At 39.0% G+C, this 19,472-nt stretch overlaps 2 protein-coding genes across 3 annotated transcripts in view; one reads left to right on the top strand and one right to left on the bottom strand.

Annotated features, from left to right (window-relative positions):
- The window catches only part of PIK3C2G (phosphatidylinositol-4-phosphate 3-kinase catalytic subunit type 2 gamma), a 460,044-nt gene that overhangs the window by 36,455 nt on the left and 404,117 nt on the right, over positions 1-19,472 (bottom strand). For both annotated transcript variants that reach the window (XM_055571258.1, XM_055571268.1), the window contains one exon: positions 835-929. In XM_055571258.1, coding sequence (XP_055427233.1) covers positions 835-929 — 95 coding nt within the window. The remainder of the gene's footprint in view (positions 1-834; positions 930-19,472) is intronic.
- On the top strand, positions 10,611-12,271 carry LOC129633686 (dnaJ homolog subfamily C member 21-like). The gene is given in 2 exon segments (XM_055555586.1): positions 10,611-11,055; positions 11,058-12,271. Coding segments are annotated over 2 exon segments (1,659 nt in total).

Here is a 19,472-nt window from a genome sequence, read left to right as displayed (position 1 = left end):
CACAGAAAGCTCCCTCTCTTAATGACATGATCCATTTGCCATCCTTGGAGAAGGAAATGGAAACCCACTCCAGTATTCTTGCCTGGAGAATCCTGTGGACAGAGGAGCCTGGTGGGTTGCCGTCCATGGGGTTGTATGGTTGGATAGGACTGAAGCGATTTAGCAGCAGCAATTGCCATCCTGGTCTCTCTGACTTGACCCATCTTCAGGGAGTAATGGGGTATAATAGAGCAGTTTTTGGTTTTCCTTAGAGGCTAACTACCATTCTTGGTTCTGGGGATGCAAAGATGGGGGGGTCCCTGTTATTGGAAAAATTATTACTTTTTGAGGGGACAAAAACATCTTTGAGCAATTATATCAGAATATGGTAAGTGTTCAAAGCACTAAATGGGAATCTGTGAGAAAATTTCTTCTCTGGCTTCACAGAGAAGGTGTTAGCACTGTTCAAAGAGATGAATCAGCCTTCCATGAAGCTTAGCTTGATGAGACAGATGTAAAATGTTGGGACGTAGGTTTTTTTTTTTTTCTTTTCCTTCTTTTGGTTCTCAATATTCCAGCTATGCTGGACTTGACTTGTTCTGACAGTTCACTTTGAAAAAAGTCTGACTTTCATTTTAGAACTTTACCTGTGAAATATGTTATAGCCTTTCCAGCAAGGATCACCATTATACTGTACAGTGAACATACTGAACACGGTAATTGGCTCATTGTTCCTCACTGATACTAGGTGGCTGGCCCCATTCCTCTCACAAGTGTTGACATTAATTACTTAAAGGAAGAAAGTTATTTCTAAATGTAGGTTTACATGTTCCTTATTAGATAAGAGAAACTCACGATGTTTTTCATGTGCTTCACAAGTATGGTCAGCTTCGCGTCTTTGTAGGATATGACTAACTGCACTTTAGGCTTCTTGTCAGCAGACTTCTCACCTGATGAAAGAATAGAATTTCAGTGAGTTAAATTGGAAGTGGCTGATCATGGGATGGGGGCTTCCCAGGTGGCTCAGTGGTAACGAATCCACCTGCTTATGCAGGAGACGCGGGTTTGATCCCTGGGTGGGGAAGATCCCCTGGAAGAGGAAATGGGAACCCACTCCAGTATTCTTGCCTGGGAAATCTCATGTACAGAGGAGCCTGGTGATCTACAGTCCATGGGGCTGCAAAGAGTTGGATGTGACTGAGCATGACCACATGATACACTGAACATTCAAAGACTAAAACTAAAATATACTCCATATATTTACCTCATCTCTTCCTTTCCAGTTCCACGGCACCTAGTTCAGATGCATATGGATCTTTTGCCTAAATTGCTAGAACACTCTCTTTCCCATCCCCAGAACCCAAATGTAACCCATATTGTACACAATTACCAGTATAATCTTCCTAGGGCAATTTTTATAAAATTACCCTTTCAATCAAAGTACTGTTCATAGCTTTCCATTGCTTATGAGAAAAATTCTGAATTTCTCGGCTTCATATTGTTGCTTCTTATTGAATCCATGTTTGTTTTATTTCCCATTAATATTATTTCATACTGCAGTCCATATGCTCAGTTCTACAGACATGCTCTGCTATTTGCTTCCGGACATCGCTCATATTATTCCCTTTATTTGAAATGATCTCTTTCCACTATTTCTGGCTGTTGAATTTTTACCTCTCCACAAAGCCGAATTAAAATGCAAAATAGTTTCTGTGGTCACCTCCCTCTGAATTTCACTAGCACAGCCCTTATTACTTATTATTTATATCTTAATTATTATCTTACCTGTCTTAATTTGCTTAGTAGATTACAATCTCCCTTAAGGCTTACTTTTTTCCCTCTTTCCCCAAAGGATATGTAAATCAGCGTTGGCTCCATAATGTTGCACTAAATGTCTATTTAACGACAAAAGTAAACCTCAATTTTCTTTTCAAGTTATATAATAGCATTCCAACATTTAAATGAAGGCTTTAGTTTTTTAATTAAAAATTTCCAGTTTATACCCCAAGGATTAAATATAATTCACAGTTTTCTAATATTTCCCTTGGTAATCACTGGTTGTATGTTCTCTGAGGGAATTCAGAGAGAAGAAATTTATTAATAATAAGAAATTTGGCAATGTCTTGTTGTGGGCTTATTGGGGTCTAGGTTGTTTTCTGATAGTCAGTCTTAGCTCTCTGGCCCTAACGTTTGAATATTAAAGCTGAGTGGTATGTTTCCTCTCCCAAAGTCTTTTATATGTTTATTAGAATTGCGTACACATTGTAAACAGGTGTACTAATTATTAATAGTTTTCATGTTAATGTGGATTATTGACATTGAAATAATTAAAATTGACATCGAGTGTTTGTTACCACTAAAATGACAATTATGTAGATAAATAAAGAATTCTTCCTAAGAATATCTTGATTACAGTGATAGAGTGATACTGTGAGTCTGAGATACTATGAGGTAATTGTGACTGTATTACATGGGTAAATTGCATTTCATAATTAAAAAATGTAGCTGAAGTTTTGGCATGAGTATGCTAAAAAATGCTGATACTTTCTGATTAACAGTGAACATTATTTTTGAATTAAAGAGTGAAAGGATTATTAGACACATTAATTAGAAACTTAATGTGTTGAATTAGAGGAGCATTAATTCAAAGATAGGAGATTAGTATAAATTTATGGATGAGATTAGTATAAATTTATGGATGAGTTTCTAAATGATAGCCATACAACTGTTACTTGAATTGACAAGAGGATCAGTTCAGTTCAGTTCAGTTGCTCAGTCGTGTCCGACTTTGCGACCCCATGGACTGCAGCACGCCAGATTTCCCTGTCCATCACCAACTCCCGGAATGTACTCAAATTTATGTCCATCGAGTTGGTGATGCCATCCAACCATCTCATGCAAGATTAGTAACCAGAGTATCCATCGAAACATGTCAGAGTTTAGAACCCACTGGAAATGCCAGCCATTAGGAAGTCACCAACTCAATGGACGTGAGTTTGAGCAAACCCAAGAAGATAGTGAAGGACGGGGAAGCCTGGTGTGCAGTAGTCCGTGGGGTTGCAAAGAGTCAGATACGACTAAGCAACTAAACAACTGCAACACAGGAAGTTTTTGTAGTCAATGTAATAATAGTAGAGGTGCTTAGTATTCCTAGAATTCTTATCGTATGCCAATGTTGGGCTCAGAGTTTCACGTACATAACTCACTAAATCCTCACAGCAAATCTATAAAGTTTATGTTTACTTCCATTTTACACCTGAGGAAATTGAAGTGTTTGGTCCAAGCTTATGCAGACAATTAATGATATCTGGTCAAATGATCTCTACAGCCTGTGTGGGTTTTTTTTTTTTTTTTTTTTTGGTGTGATTATATGTACATAAAATAAAATAGAATTACAGCCTGTTTTTGAATATCATGCGGTAAAGGGTAGATGAAGAGTCTGTAAACTAAGGGGAAAGACTTTAAATGAACAGCCCAGAGAGGGAGTTTTTTTTTTTTTTTTTTTTGACTACAGGGCATACAAGATCTTGGTCCCCCTACCAGGGATCGAACCTGCACCCCTGGCATTGGAAGCTCAGAGTCCTAACCACTGGACCATCAGGAATCCTGAGAGAGATTTGAGACTAGCTTCAGATGGACAAGAAGATGCTAGAATATTTTGATTTTTCTGTTTCAAGTTATTCTGGGGGAATCTCATCATGCTTAATCTAACCATTTATAGTAACCCCAAGAACTGTTAAAATAATGTTGATCCAAAGAATGACCATGTTGAAATGCTTGAATGCATGCCATATAGTAGATAATACAGGGCTTATTATGCATAATGTGTCCATTCATGTTAAAAATGGCATTTCAGAGTGAAGTAAGCCAGAAAGAAAAACACCAATACAGTATACTAACGCATATATATGGAATTTAGAAAGATGGTAACAATAACCCTGTGTACGAGACAGCAAAAGAGACACTGATGTATAGAACAGTCTTATGGACTCTGTGGGAGAGGGAGAGGGTGGGAAGATTTGGGAGAATGGCATTGAAACATGTAAAATATCATGTATGAAATGAGTTGCCAGTCCAGGTTCGATGCATGATACTGGATGCTTGGGGCTGGTGCACTGAGACGACCCAGAGGGATGGAATGGGGAGGGAGGAGGGAGGAGGGTTCAGGATGGGGAACACATGTATACCTGTGGCGGATTCATTTTGATATTTGGCAAAACTAATACAGTTATGTAAAGTTTAAAAATAAAATAAAATTAAAAAAAAAATAAATAAAATAAAAATGGCATTTCAAAATTTAACTTCCTTTCAGCTGATAATAAATTCATATGATTCAAAAGTGAAAATGCATTTTCAAAGTACACAGTAAAAAGTCTTTCTCTCATTCCTAATACCTATCCAGCCAGTTCTCCAATTATTATTTTATTAGTTTTGCAAGTATTCCTCCAGAGGGACACATATTCTTCTAGAATTTCTTCATTTAAGTAAATATGAATAAGTATTTTTATTCTTCCCCCTTTTCCTCAAAAAGAATAGCATATTTACTCTTCTGCACAACCATCTTGGAGATACTTTCATATCAATAATACAAAGCTTCTTTATTTTTAAATATACTTTCAGAATATTCCATCATGAGGAAATACCATAATTTATTTAACAATTTACCCACTGATGGGCAAGTCGGTTGTTTCCAATGCTTTCCAGCTGTTACAAACCATGCTGCATTAAATAGCTTTGTATGTGTATTATTTTGTACCCCTGTACAAGTGTTATAGAATAAATTTCAACAGCAGAATTTTGGGGTCAATGGGTATTGGTCTTTGTAATTCTGGTAAATTCACCAAACTGCCTTCCATGAAGGTTGTACCAATTTGCATTACCACCAACAGTGTATGAGTACTTGCTGATTCATAACCAAGCTTGTTAATTAAGTTTTTGAATTTTTGCTGATCTGATGAGTTAAAACAGGGTCAGTGTATCTGTAATTTGCATTTTTCTTATGAGTGACATTGAGGATTCTTTCATTTCATTAAGAGCCACTTGCATTCTGTTTTTGTTTTCTGAAGGTTTGGATTTATTTATTTATTTATTATTGCATTCTTTACACTGTTTTATATTTGGTCATTTTTAAAAACCAATTCATAGGAGATGGTAACATGTTAAATACTTGTAAATATGTCACTTATCTTCACTATTTTGAACTGTGCTACAGTGTCTTATATCATGCAGAATTGTTATGGCTTCTGAATTTATCATTGTCGTTCAGTTGCTCAGTTGTGTCTGACTCTTTTTGACCTCATGGACTGCAGCACGCTAGGCTTCCTGTCCTGTAGCATCTTCCGAAGCTTGCTCAAATCATGTCCATTGAGTTGGTGATGCCATCCAACCATCTCGTCCTCTATCATCCCCTTCTCCTCCTGCCTTCAATCTTTCCTCACATCAGGGTCTTTTCCAATGAGTCGGCTCTTTGTATCAGGTGGCCAAAGTAATGGAGCTTCAGCTTCAGCATCAGTCCTTCCAATGAATATTCAGGATTGATTTCCTTCAGGATTGTCTGGTTTGATCTCCATGCAGTCCAAGGGACTCTTACGAGTCTTCTCCAACACCACAGTTCTAAAGCATCAATTCATTGGCACTCAGCTGTCGCAGCTATAGCAGCTCATCCCAAGAGTAAAAAGAATTTTTTCCATGTTTTCTTTGTCATATATATGATTTCATTATTTACATTTAAAGTCTTTCATTCACTTGGTATTTATCCTGGCATATGGTATGAAGTATACTATGCCAACATTCTTTGTTTTCTCTTACTGGTTTGGGCATCCATTAAATTCCTGAATATATTTGACTCTATTTATGGACATTCTATTATGTTTTACTTGCTCCTCTACTTATGCACTGACATCACACCATTTTAATTACTGAGACTTTGTAATGTGTTTTTATATCAGATAAGGCAACCTCACCTCTTTGTTTTGCTAAGTTTTCCTGATTTTTCTTTGTTTATTTTTGTTTATAAACTGTAGAATTAGCTCATGTTGTTAAAAATAAATCTTCTGGAGATCAATCAAGATGGTGGGGTAAGGGGATGTAGAGCTTACCTCCCCTCAAGAACATATCAGAAAATACATCTAAATGTGGGACAAATTTCACTAGAAATTGGCAGAAGGACTCCTATACAATCAAACTATAAGAAAGATATACATGTAATCAGGTAGGAAGGAAAGAAAAGAGATTGAGTTGGGATCTTTGCTCCTGGGAGAGACTCAGAGGAAAAGGGAGAATTCATTGGCAGACACCTGGGGACTGACCAGTGAGAGCTGTGGGTTGGGCACCCCAGTTCTGTAAGAAGCACCCCCTTGGCTGGCTGGGGGACCACTGGAACTAGTAGGGGAGCTGTGAGAAGCCTGGATTCTGCTCCTGAGGAGCACATGCACACTGGCTTGCCCCCAGGACGGGCAGAAGGAGGTGGTCAAGTGGCCGCTCGGTTTCCCACAACCACCTTGGTGCATGTCCCAGGCCCAGTCGAGTGAATATTCCAGCCCCATTCACTCTTCATATCACGGTGTGGTGTTGGATCTAGGGCAGCTATTACTGAGGAGAAGACATAACTTAGGGATCCAGAGACTACCGAGACCCAGGGCAAGTCTGGTGGGGTGGCAGTGGCCATGGTTGGTGCTTACTCAAGCTGTGCATCAGAAGCAGCCCAGAGCTCTGAGAGCAGCCCTTCCACCCCAGCTCATGCCCCAGTACGTGCTGAGTGCCCATGTGGGGCCCTGCCTGCCCTGTGGTGTGGCTCCACAGTGGAAAGGAGAGTGGTGGAGGCTGGAGGCAGTGACTGACTGTGAAGGATGAAGAATACTTGGACCTCAGGCTGCAACTGAGCTAAGGGACACACTTGCAGGTGCTTGCACAGGCAGTGTGGCACAGAAAGCTTGGACCTCTGCTATGGCTGACACAAGCTGATAGCTTGCATTGGCCCCCTTGCTTCAACACTCCCCAGCTCTGGGGCATAGGTTCCGGTGTGGGGATAGGGGAAAACCCACACTTAAAGGCACCTGTGGGTTTTCCTTGGTGGCTAAATGGTAAAGAATCTGCCTGCTAATGCAGCAGACATGGGTTTGATCTCTGATCCAGGAAGATCCCACATGCCTCAGAGCAACTAAGCCCATGCGCCACAGCTACTGAGCCTGTGTGCTGCAACTACTGAGGCCCTTGCACCCTGAAACCTGTGCTCCAGAAGAGAAGCCACTGCAAAGAGAAGCCTGCATAGCGCAACAAGAGAGTAACCCTGCTTGCTGTGACTAGAGAAAAGCCCGAGCAACATGGAAGACCCAGCAAAGCCAAAAATAAATAAACAAGTAAAACTATTTTAAAAAGGAACTTGCCATTTTTTAGCACTTGACTGCAGCTCCAGCCCTTCCATTTCCAGTTTCACTCCCTACCAAGCGGGTAGCTGTCATCACACCCTGACTACGGATGTGATTTCATGTCAAGTCCAGCTCTCCCATTAAAGCCCTGAGTGTGTGCAGTCTAAGTAGGGATGTTCCCACATAAGAACACCCCTTCAAGACTGCAACAGGCAACGGTTTCACACTAAATTCATGGAGTCAGAGAAAGTTAAGCAAAATGAAAAGACAGAGGAAATGCTCTCAGTTGAAAGAGCAAGAGAAAACCCTTGAAAAAGCAGATAATGAAACAGAAATAAAGAATTCAAAGCACTGGCAGTCAAAATGTTAACTGAATTAGGGTAAAGAATAGATGAACACAGTGGAAAATTTACAAAGAACTAGAAAATATAAAAAAGACTCAATCAGAAATGAAGAATTCAATAGCCTAAATAAAAAAAATACTAGAAGGAATGAATAGTAGATTGATACAGAAGAAAGCATGAGTGATCAATGAAACCAGGAGTTAGTTTTTTGAAAAGATAAAATTGATAAACATTTATCCAGGCTCACCAAGAAGAAAAGAAAGAGGATCCAAATAAAATAAGAACTGAAAGAGAAGATACCATAGAGATACATACTGATACCATAGAGATACATACTGATACCATAGAGATACAACAACAACAAAAAAAATCATAAAATACTACCATGAGTCAGATGCCAATTAATTGGATAACCTAAAAGAAATGGACAAATTTCTAGAAACATACAGCATGTCAAGATTGAGTCAAGAAAAATAGATAATTTGAACAAACCAATCACCAGTGGTGAAACTGCATTTGTAATTTAAAAACTCCCAGCAAACAAAAGTCCAAGACTGAATGACTACACGGGGGAATTTTACAAAACATATAAAGAAGGACTAATGCCTATCTTTCTCAAACTATTCCAAAAAATTGAAGAGGACAGAAATTCCCAAGTTTATTTTACTAGGCCACCCTGATACCAAAACCGGACAAAGACACTACAATAAAAGAAAATTACAGGCTAATTTCTATGATGACTATATATGTAAAAATCCTTAATAACAGAAAATTGGATTTAACAATATATAAAAAGGATCATACACCATGATCAAGCTGGTTGTATTCCAGGGACATAAAGATGGTTCAATACTGACAAATCCATCGATGTGAAATACCATATTAGCAAAAGGAAGGATAATAATTACATGAGCATCTTAATAGATGCAGAAAAAAACATTTCACAAAATGCAACATTTGTTCATGATAAAAACTCTCATAAAAGTGAATACACAGGGAACATATTTCAATATATCTTCTTTCTCAGTTGTGTCTGACTCTTTGCGACCTCACAGACTGTAGCCTGCCAGGCTCCTCTGTCCATGGGATTTTCCAGACAAGAATACTGGAGTAGATTGCCATTTCCTCTTCCAGGGGATCTTCCCAACCCAGGAATTGAACCCTCTCTTGCAAGTCCTGCATTGGCAGATGGATTCTTTACCAAATGCACCACCTGGAAAGCCCACATATCTTCTTGGACATAATAAAATTCATTTAGGACATGCTGACAACTAATATCATATTCAATGGTGAAAAGCTTTGTTCTAACTCATATATTTACTTTTACCTTTATCCATTTTTTTTCTTTTTGTCTTCCTTTGGTTTGTTTTTTTGGCTTTTATTCTAATTATTCCAATTTCCCTCTGAGAACTGCTTTATCTTTCTCTTGCAGTTTTCTGAGATGTGGTTTTTCATTATTGCTATTCTTTGTAAGTTTTGTAATTTTGATTTGTAAGTCCTTTGACCCAAAAGTTGTTCAAGAGAACTTAATTTTTTAAACCTTCAAACTTAAGTATTTTTTAGCTTTATGAATTTTTCCATGGGTGTCTCACTGTATTGTCTCATGATCAGGGAATATATCTTAGGTGATTTCTACTTTTGAGGATTTATTGAAATTAATTTCCTTTGTGACTTAATATATAATCTATTTTCATGAATATTCCATGGGCTCTTGAAAAGAAGATATATTCTCTATTTTCAGAATAAGAGTTTGATATAAATTAGTTTACCTCATTAATGTTACTTTAGTTTTTCTGTGTATAGCTTATTTTTTTCTACTCAATCTTTCAAAAATCAAGAGAAACAAATTAGAATATCCTATTACTGGTTTGTTTTTGTGTGTTTCTCCTGGTATGTTTCATAATTTCCATAATTTTATACATGTTGCAGCAGTCTTATATCTTTATTGAGAACTGTACTTGTTATAGTCTAAAGTTCTGTTCCTGTTTAATTCAAGTCTTCTGGGACTAAATTGCATTTGTTTTTATATATGCTTGTGACTTTTGATTTCCATGTTCTTGCATTGCCTAATATGTGTGTGCTCAGTTGCTCAGTCGTGTCCAATTCTTTGGTGACTCCATGGACTACAGCCCACCAGGCTCCTCAGTCCGTGGAATTTTCCAGGCAAAGACTGGAGTGGGTTGACATTTCCTACTCAGGGAATCTTCCTCGCCCAGGGATTGAACCATGTTTACTTCGTCTCCTGTAGTGGCAGGAGGCTTCTTTACCATTGAGCCACCTAGGAAGCCCCATTGCCTAATATACCTATGCCTATATTTTAATTTTCTGGAGAAGGCAATGGCACCCCACTCCGGTACTCTTGCCTGGAAAATCCCAGGGGCGGAGGAGCCTGGTAGGCGCAGTCCATGTGGACACGACGGAGCGACTTCACTTTCACTTTTCACTTTCATGCATTGGAGAAGGCAATGGCAACCCACTCCAGTGTTCTTGCCTGGAGAATCCCAGGGACGGGGGAGCCTGCTGGGCTGCCGTCTATGGGGTCGCACAGAGTCGGACACGACTGAAGCGACTTAGCAGCAGCAGCAGCATATTTTAATTTTCAGTCTTCTAAAATCATTTTGCTTTAGGTGTATTTTTACATTAAATATAGTTAGGATTTTCCCTTTCACTCCTATAGGAATTTTCTTAATAGAGTTATATTTATTGATATATAGTTTTTCTCTTCATTCTTATTTTTATTGATATAATATATCTTCTCTTTGTTCTTATTAAATTATTAAAGAAATAGCCCGCGCCGCCGCACTCACTGGCTCGCCCAGTGTGGGCGCTGGGCTCCCGCCGCACAAGAGGACCACTAGGGCCAATGCCACCAATTTAGCCCTGCCCCAGCCCCGGCCAGAGCCCCCTGCTCTGTCGGGCGATGAATTGTCACCACGAAGCGCTGCGGGTGCAGCGCCACGCCAGCGAGGAGGAGCTCAAGAAGGCCTATCGGAAGCTGGCCCACAAATGGCACCCGGATAAAAATCTGGATAATGCTGCAGAAGCAGCCGAACAATTTAAACTAATCCAAGCAGCGTATAATGTGTTGAGCGACCCTCAGGAAAGAGCGTGGTGCAATAATCATAGAGAAGCTCTGGTGAAAGGTGGACGTGATGCAGAATATCAAGATGACAGCTTAGATTTGCTTCAGTATTTCACTGTGACCTGCTACCCTGGTTATGGCGATGATGAAAAGGGCTTTTACACGGTGCACCGTAATGACTTTGAAATGATTGCAAAGGAAGAACTAGAATCTGCTTTAGAAGAGGACATGGAAGATTTCCCAACTGTTGGAGACTCCCCGAGTGACTATGATATGGTAGTCCACCATTCTATGCTTACCGGCAGAGTTTCTGCACTCAGAACTTTGCTTGGAAAGAAGAATATGATACACAGCAGGCTTCAAACGGCTGGGAGAAACGAGCCATGGAAAAAGAAAACAAACGAAAAAGTGAGGAAAAGCGAGGAAAGGGGAGGAAGGAGAATGAACTTGTCCATCAGCAGGTCGCTTTCATCCGTAAAAAGGACAGAAGAGTGCAGGCTCATCGAAAGCTTGTGGAAGAACAAAATGCAGAGAAGGTGAGGAAGACCGAGGCGATGAGGCGGCAGCAGAAGCTAAAACAGGCCAAGCTGGCAGAGCAGTACAGAGAGCAGAGCTGGATGTCAGTGGCTGACTTGGAGAAGGAGCTCAGGGAGATGGAGGCGCAATATGAAAAGCAGTTTGGAGATGGATCAAGTGAAGATGAAGCGGAAGAACTGGAGCTCAGAGATGGACAGGATGGTAAAGACAGTGATAAGGCTGAGGATGCACAACTTTATGATGGCCTTTACTGCCCCACGTGTGATAAGTCTTTCAAGACCGAAAAGGCTGTGAGGAATCATGAAAAATCAAAGAAGCATCGGGAAATGGCTGCCTTGTTAAAACAACAGTTGGAGGAGGAGGAAGCAAATTTTTCAGGACCTCAAACTGGTAAAAACAGTCTGAATGTCAATTCCGAGGAAGAAATGGAGGAGGCACCAAAACAAAAGCTTTCTAAAAAACAGAAGAAAAAGAAACAGAAACCAGCACAGAACTGTGATGATAATTTCAATGAAAATGGAACTGGAGAAGCAGTAAAGGTTGACCTGGAAGATACCAACCTAAATGAAAACAGTGCCAAAGAATTGGAAGATAGTCTCCAAGAAAATGTTGGGGTCACAGAGACTGTGGAACTGTGCAATGACCCAAAAACTGAGGCTAAAAGGGTTTCTAAACCCAAAGGAAAGAAAGCCGAAGATACTAAAAAGTCCGTCAGAGTACCTGCTGAACCACAGACAATGAGTGATGTGCTTATCAGCTGTACAACCTGCCACAGTGAATTTCCATCCCAGAATAAACTTTTTGATCATCTAAAGGCCACCGGTCATGCAAGAGCACCTTCATCCTTAACATCTTTAAACAGTGTAACAAATAGTTGAAACAAAAAAGAGAAACTTAAAAATAGAAATTCTGCCAATGCTTTTTCCTTTCAATTGTCTCTAGATTTTGAAACCAAAAACTGAAGTGAAATTATCTAAAGAGTTAAAATTTCAGTGATCTGCAAGATCTGCAAGAAGTGATCTGCAAGAATAATCTTGTGGAAGATTATTTTTTATCTTGTAAAAACATTTTTTAAAATATATATATATTTTAAACATGTCATTAGTGACTGAATTCTACTTTTGCCATCTGAAATTGACTTGAATATCTCAAAACAGGTAAATATTGTAAAGTATGCATTCTTGACTTTTGTTGGCTCATGTGGACAGAAATGTACAGGAGAATTAAATTAACACATAAAAAAAGAAATGCAACTTTTAACAATGATTTTTAAAGAAAGTCTTTCACAAAATAATTTGCTTTATGTACTTATGATATTTATAGAAGTTTTAATTTTTGTTCTAGTGGTTATTTTATTTAATATTCTTAGACTTTTATTTCTTTTGACAATATTTCTTTCCTAATAGAAGCAAAGATAAAATTAGTGTGATGATCTTTCTCATCTACTTTGATCTACCACCCAATTACATTCAATGTTGTGATCTTTCTCAGTGTTTTTCTATCACTAATATTACATATGCTAAAAATTTTTATTGCTTGATTTGCTACACTTTAAGTGATATTTTTTGACAGAGCTATTAGACATGAGGTAATTAGAGAAAGTTTTTTCTTATCTTTGTTTCATCTTTTCCTTCCTATATCAGCCACAGCAACAGTCTAAAATAATCTAATTACATGAGATTATATGAGATGCTATAGCAAAGTGTATATTTTAAAGCTTTCCAACCCCATGGACTGTAGGTGGCCAAGCTCCTCTGTACATGGGATTCTCCAGGCAAGAATACTGAAGTGGGTTGGCATTCCCTTTTGCAGGGGATCAAACCCAGGTCCCATACTGTAGGTAGATTCTTGACTGAACCACCTTCCCACTAGGGAAGCCTAATTTAAAATAATTTTCTAATTAAAAACATGAGATCATATGATATATTGTAGCAAAACGTATATTTTAAAGCTTTCAGTGGAAAATTTCAAAAACAATACAAGTATTTATTTACAAACAGTCCTAACTAACCCTTCATCTCTTGTCCTTCCATATCAGTAAAATTTAAATTCAAAACCTGGGTAACTAACCTAACTAATCCTAACTAACCCTTCATCTCTTGTCCTTCCATATCAGTAAAATTTAAATTCAAAACCTGAGTAACATGGACTTCCCCAGTGGCTCAGTGGTAAAGAAGCCACCTGCCAATGGTGTAGACTTGGGTTTGATCTCTGGGTTAAGATCTCCTGGAATAGGAAATGGCAAACCACTCTAGTATTCTTGCCTGGGAAATCCCACAGACTGAGGAGACTGGCGGCTACAGTCCAGAGAGGTCACAAAAAGTCAGCCATGACTGAGCGACTGAGCACACTTGCATGAGTAACATACTTCAACCTATGGATAATTGGTCTGGGCTTTGCCAGAACAAGCAGCTAGAACATTAACCAGAGAGACCTTGTCATAGAGACTGTGTGGCTTCCTTTTAAATTAACATCTCAAAGGGAAAGTAGTGATGTAAGGTAATGATTGAAAGTTCCTCTTTGTAATCACTTATAATTATCAATGGCATCTAAACATGCTCATTAATTCATCCTCTTAACTCTGGCAACTGTTGTCTTTGATCATGTTCTAGTCCATTACCTACATTATTATTTCTGTATTGTGACAAAAATCTATCTTCTGTGTATCAGAGCTGTGTACTGGTGGAAGGTGGATAATTTTTATTTTTGTAGAAGTATTATTTGGCATGGTGGCTGTATTAATTTGTGGGGAGTACAGAGAGTCTGTCCTTAGAGAATTAAAGAATACACAAGATAAAATTCAGCAACTTTCTGGTTAGTGCCTTGGTTGAGTCTGGTGTCTATAATATTAAACATGATAATTTACAGATTTTTTTTTTTTACCCCCTGGAGATACTTCAGGAGAATTCTAGTGGTTGGGAAGCTTTGAATTCCTTGTGCTGGGATTTTTCCACATAAAATGGTGAGTGTGAGAGAAGGAGCTTAAATTTGGATTTTGGTTTCTTCTCTCTTGTCCTTTTAATGTCAGTTATTTATTCAGGAATTCTTTATGGAGTATAGAGGAGACAAGGCACATTGCTCAGCACTGGGTTTACAATGGTAAGCCAGATACACATGGCTTGTGTCTTCATGGATTTTTAGTCTACAGAGAAGCACATAGCATAGTTATCATTGCAATATATGTTTTGAGGAAAAAAAAAACATTATATAGGACTATATAGTAAAGGCAATTGAGATGAGATCTGAAGGATGCAGATAATGATGGGGAAGGTGGAACAGGAATCAAGAAATCTAGGCAGAGAAAATTGATCTGTGAGGTACTGAGGGTCTTGTCTTAGTTGAAGAATTGGAAAAAGACAAGAGTCAAGATTGGAAAGGACCTGATATTTGACTGGAAAGGGAAATTGGTGGGTACCAGATTCTGCTGAGATACAGCTGGAGAATTCTCATCTTTTTCCAAATTGCTGGGCCAGCCGCATACATAATTTGTGGGAGTCATTGAAATAAAAATGCAAGATGAAAATTCACAGTTCTTTTCCACAAAAAACTTTTTATTAAGAATTTCAAGTTAGTGACAACAGAATATTAAACCAAGTATAGGATTGTTCTAAGTACTGTACTTTGTACGACTGCGTAGGTTACAAGCCCAGGAAGTTGGCTCTGCCTAAAGGCAATACGAAGCCAAGGAAAAGGGATAAGTAGAGGAGAGAGTATACTTGGTTGGCACTTCCTGTTGTTCTACCAAGGCATGTTTAGTTAGTGAGTAACTGGAGAAGGCGATGGCACCCCACTCCAGTACTCTTGCCTGGAGAATCCCATGGATAGAGGAGCCTGGTAGGCTGCAGTCCATGGGGTCTCGAAGAGTCAGACACGACTGAGCGACTTCACTTTCACTTTTCACTTTCATACATTGGAGAAGGAAATGGCAACCCACTCCAGTGTTCTTGCCTGGAGAATCCCAGGGATGGGGGAGCCTGGTGGGCTGCTGTCTCTGGGGTCGTGCAGAGTCGGACACGACTGAAGCGACTTAGCAGCAGCAACAACGGCAGAGGTGGGACTACAAATGATTACTAATATGATCTTTGCAAGTCTTGTGCCTAGGTACATAGGTGTCCGGATGTGCTGTGCTAAGTCACTTCAATCCACTCTCAATTCGTTAGTAGGGGTACTAAAATGGTACAGTCTGGGATTTTTGCTTCAGGTCATCCTATTTAATGATTACTTTAACACACTGAATAAATTTATCCTCTAATTATTTAACAATTCAAAGTTTCAAATGACTGACAAGAAGTGTCCTTAATAGTGTGCTTCTTTTTTGGAATCAACTGATATTCTGTGACAAAAGTATTCAGAATTCAGAATAAGAAAGAGGAAATAATTTAAAGAATACAAAAAGGAACAACTTCCTGCTAATCCTTCTTTGTTTCAGTGATTTGCATATCCTGCTTAGAATATGCAGTCCTGCTGTTGTAACATAATAGGCAGCTTGTCTTCAAAAATATTGAGAACCAAAACTTTTGTCCATTATCACTGACAAAAAAGTCTTAAGTATTATATGATGTAGTAAGAAGTAAGCAAAACAAACAAACAAAAAAAGAATTCTGAAACAACCATTTTAGTTTTTATAATAAGAACCCTACTTTTTTTGTATGCATGTACTTTAAAACACTTTATAGACAAAAAATAATCACCAAAATAAAAAACTTGATAGTGACCCATAGTTTATGTTTTGAAACACAAAGAAAGAATTTTCTTTAAGGGCTTTAATGACAAAATAGAGGCCAACCTAGTAGCTTTTTTTTTTAACTTCTCTGGAAATTGGCTACTTTCTTATTATTGGTTTTTTTAATCTGGTTAACTCAAGTTTACAAATAATGATTGTTAAAAATCTATCCAATTAATACTGTTTTTTAGAGAATATTTATAAATTATGACAATCAGTTCATTTCAGTCACTCAGTCCTGTCTGACTCTTTGCCACCCCATGACTGCAGCACGCCAGGCCTCGCAGTCCATCACCAACTCCTGGAGTTTATTCAAACTCATGTCCACTGAGTTGGTGATACCATCCAACCATCTCATCCTCTGTCGTCCCCTTCTCCTCCTGCCTTCAGTCTTTCCCAGCATCAAGGTCTTTTCCAGTGTGTAAGCTCTTCACATCAGGTGGCCAAAGTATTGAAGTTTCAGATTCAACATCAGTCATTTCAATGAACACTCAGGACTGATCTCCTTTAGGATGGACTGGTTGGATCACCTTGCAGTCCAAGGGACTCTCAAGAGTCTTCTTCAACACCATAGTTCAAAAGCATCAATTCTTCGGTGATCAGCTTTCTTTATAGTCCAACTATCACATCCATACATGACTACTGGGAAAACCATAGCCTTGACTAGACGGACCTTTGTTGGCAAAGTAATGTCTCTGCTTTTTAATCTGCTGTCTAGGTTGGTCATAACTTTCCTTCCAAGGAGTGAGTGTCTTTTAATTTCATGGTTGCAGTCACCATCTACAGTGACTTTGCAGCCCCCCAAAATCAAGTCTGTCAGTGCTTCCCCATCTATTTGCCATGAAGTGATGGGACCAGATGCCATGATCTTAGTTTTCTGAACATTGAGCTTTAAGCCAGCTTTTTCACTCTCCTCTTTCACTTTCATCAAGAGGCTCTTTAGTTCTTCTTCACTTTCTGCCGTGAGGGTGGTGTCATCTGCATATCTGACGTTATTGATATTTGTCCTGGTAATCTTGATTCTAGCTTGTGGTTCATTCAGCCCAGCATGTCTAATGATGTTTTCTGCATAGAAGGTAAATAAGCAGGGTGAAAATATACAGCCTTGATGTACTCCTTTCCCTATTTGGAGCCAGTCTGTTGTTCCATGTCGAGTTCTAACTATTGCTTCCATACCTGCATACAGGTTTCTCAAGAGGCAGGTCAGGTGGTCTGATATTCCCATCTCTTTAAGAATTTTCCACAGTTTATTGTGATCCACACAGTCAGAGGCTTTGGCATAGTCAATAAAATAGAAGTAGGTGTTTTTCTGGAACTCTCTTGCTTTTTCCATCATCCAGTGGATGTTGGTAATTTGATCTCTGGTTCCTCTGCCTTTTCTAAAACCAGCTTGAACATCTGGAAGTTCATGGTTCACATATTGTTGAAGCCTGGCTTAGAGAATTTTGAGCATTACTTTACTAGCGTGTGAGATGAATGCAATTGTGTGGTAGTTTGAGCATTCTTTGGCATTGCCTTTCTTTGAGATTGGAATGAAAACTGATATTTTCCAATCCTGTGGCTACTGCTGCATTTTCCAAATTTGCTGGCATATTTAGTGCAGCATTTTCACAGCTTCATTTTTTAGGATTTGAAATAGTTCAACTGGAGTTCTATCACCTCCACTAGCTTTGTTCATAGTGATGTTTCCTAAGGCCCACTTGACTTCACATTCCAGGATGTCTGGCTCTAGTTGAGTGATTACACCATCATGATTGTCTGGGTCGTGAAGATCTTTTGTACAGTTCTTCTGTGTATTCTTATGATCTTTTCTTAGTATCGTTGGCTTCGGTTAGATTCGTACCATTTCTGTCCTTTATTGAGCCCGTCTTTGCATGAAATGTTCCCTTGGTATCTCTAATTTTCTTGAAGAGATCTCTAGTCTTTTGCATTCTATTGTTTTCCTCTATTTCTTTGCACTGATCACTGAGGAAGGCTTTCTTATCTCTCCTTGCTGTTCTTTGAAACTCTGCATTCAAATGGGTATATCTTTCCTTTTCTCCTTTGTTTTTCACTTCCCTTCTTTTCAAAGCTATTTGTAAGGCCTCCTCAGACAACCATTTTGCTGTTTTGCATTTCTTTTTCTTGTGGATGGTCTTGATCCCTGTCTCCTGTACAATGTCACGAACCTCTGTTGATAGTTCATCAGGCACTCTGTCTATCAGATCTAGTCCCTTAAATCTATTTATCACTTCCACTGTATAATCATAAGGGATTTGATTTAAATCATACCTGAATGGTCTAGTGATTTCCCCTACTTTCTTCAGTTTCAGTCTGAATTTGGCAATAAGGAGTTCATGATCTGAGCCACAGCCAGCTCCCAGTCTTGTTTTTGCTGACTGCATAGAGCTTCTCCATCTTTGGCTGCAAAGAATATAATCAATCTGATTTCAGTGTTAACCATCTGGTGATGTCTATGTGTAGAGTCTTCTCTTGTCTTATTGGAAGAGGTTGTTTGCTATGACCAGTGTGTTCTCTTGGCAAAACTCTATTACTTTGTCCTGCTTCATTCTGTACTCCATGGCCAAATTTGCCTGTTACTCCAGGTGTTTTTGACTTCCTAGTTATGCATTTCAGTCCCCTATAATGAAAAGGACATCTCTTTTGGGTATTAATTCTAGAAGGTCTTGTAGGTCTTCATAGAACCATTCAACTTCAGCTTCTTCAGCATTACTGGTCGGGGCATAGACTTGGATTACTGTGCTATTGAATGGTTTGCCTTGGAAACAAACAGAGATTATTCTGTCCTTTTTGAGACTGCATCCAAGTACTGCATTTCAGACTCTTTTGTTGACTCGTTTCCTTCTAAGGGATTCTTGCCCACAGTAGCAGATATAATGGTCATCTGAGATAAATTCACCCATTCCAGTCCATTTTAGTTCGCTGATTCCTAAAATGTCGATGTTCACTCCTGCCGTCCCCTGTTTGACCACTTCCAATTTGCCTTGACTCATGTACCTAACATTCCAGGTTCTTATGCAATATTGCTCTTTACGGCATTGGACCTTGCTTCTATCACCAGTCACATCCACAACTGGGTGTTGTTTTTGCTTTGGCTCTGTCTCTTCATTCTTTCTGGAGTTATTTCTCTACTTATCTCCAGTAGCATATTGGGCACCTATTCACCTGGGGAGTTCATCTTTCAGTGTCCTATCTTTTCGCCTTTTCATACTGTTCATGGGGTTCTCAAGGCAAGAATACTGAAGGGGTTTGCCATTCCCTTCTCCAGTGGATCACATTTTGTCAGAACTCTCCACCATGACCTCTCTGTCTTGGGTGGCCCTACAGGACATGGCTCATAGTTTCATTGAGTAAGACAAGGCTGTGGTCTATGGGATTAGAATGGTTAGCCTTCTGTGATTGTGGTTTTCAGTCTGTCTGCTATCTGATGGAGAAGGATA

This window comes from Bubalus kerabau, chromosome 1 (genome assembly GCF_029407905.1).
Source record: "Bubalus kerabau isolate K-KA32 ecotype Philippines breed swamp buffalo chromosome 1, PCC_UOA_SB_1v2, whole genome shotgun sequence".
Taxonomy (NCBI): Eukaryota; Metazoa; Chordata; class Mammalia; order Artiodactyla; family Bovidae; genus Bubalus; species Bubalus kerabau.
The sequence above is the reverse complement of the archived record's forward strand: the minus strand, read 5'-3'. Positions and strand labels throughout refer to the sequence as shown.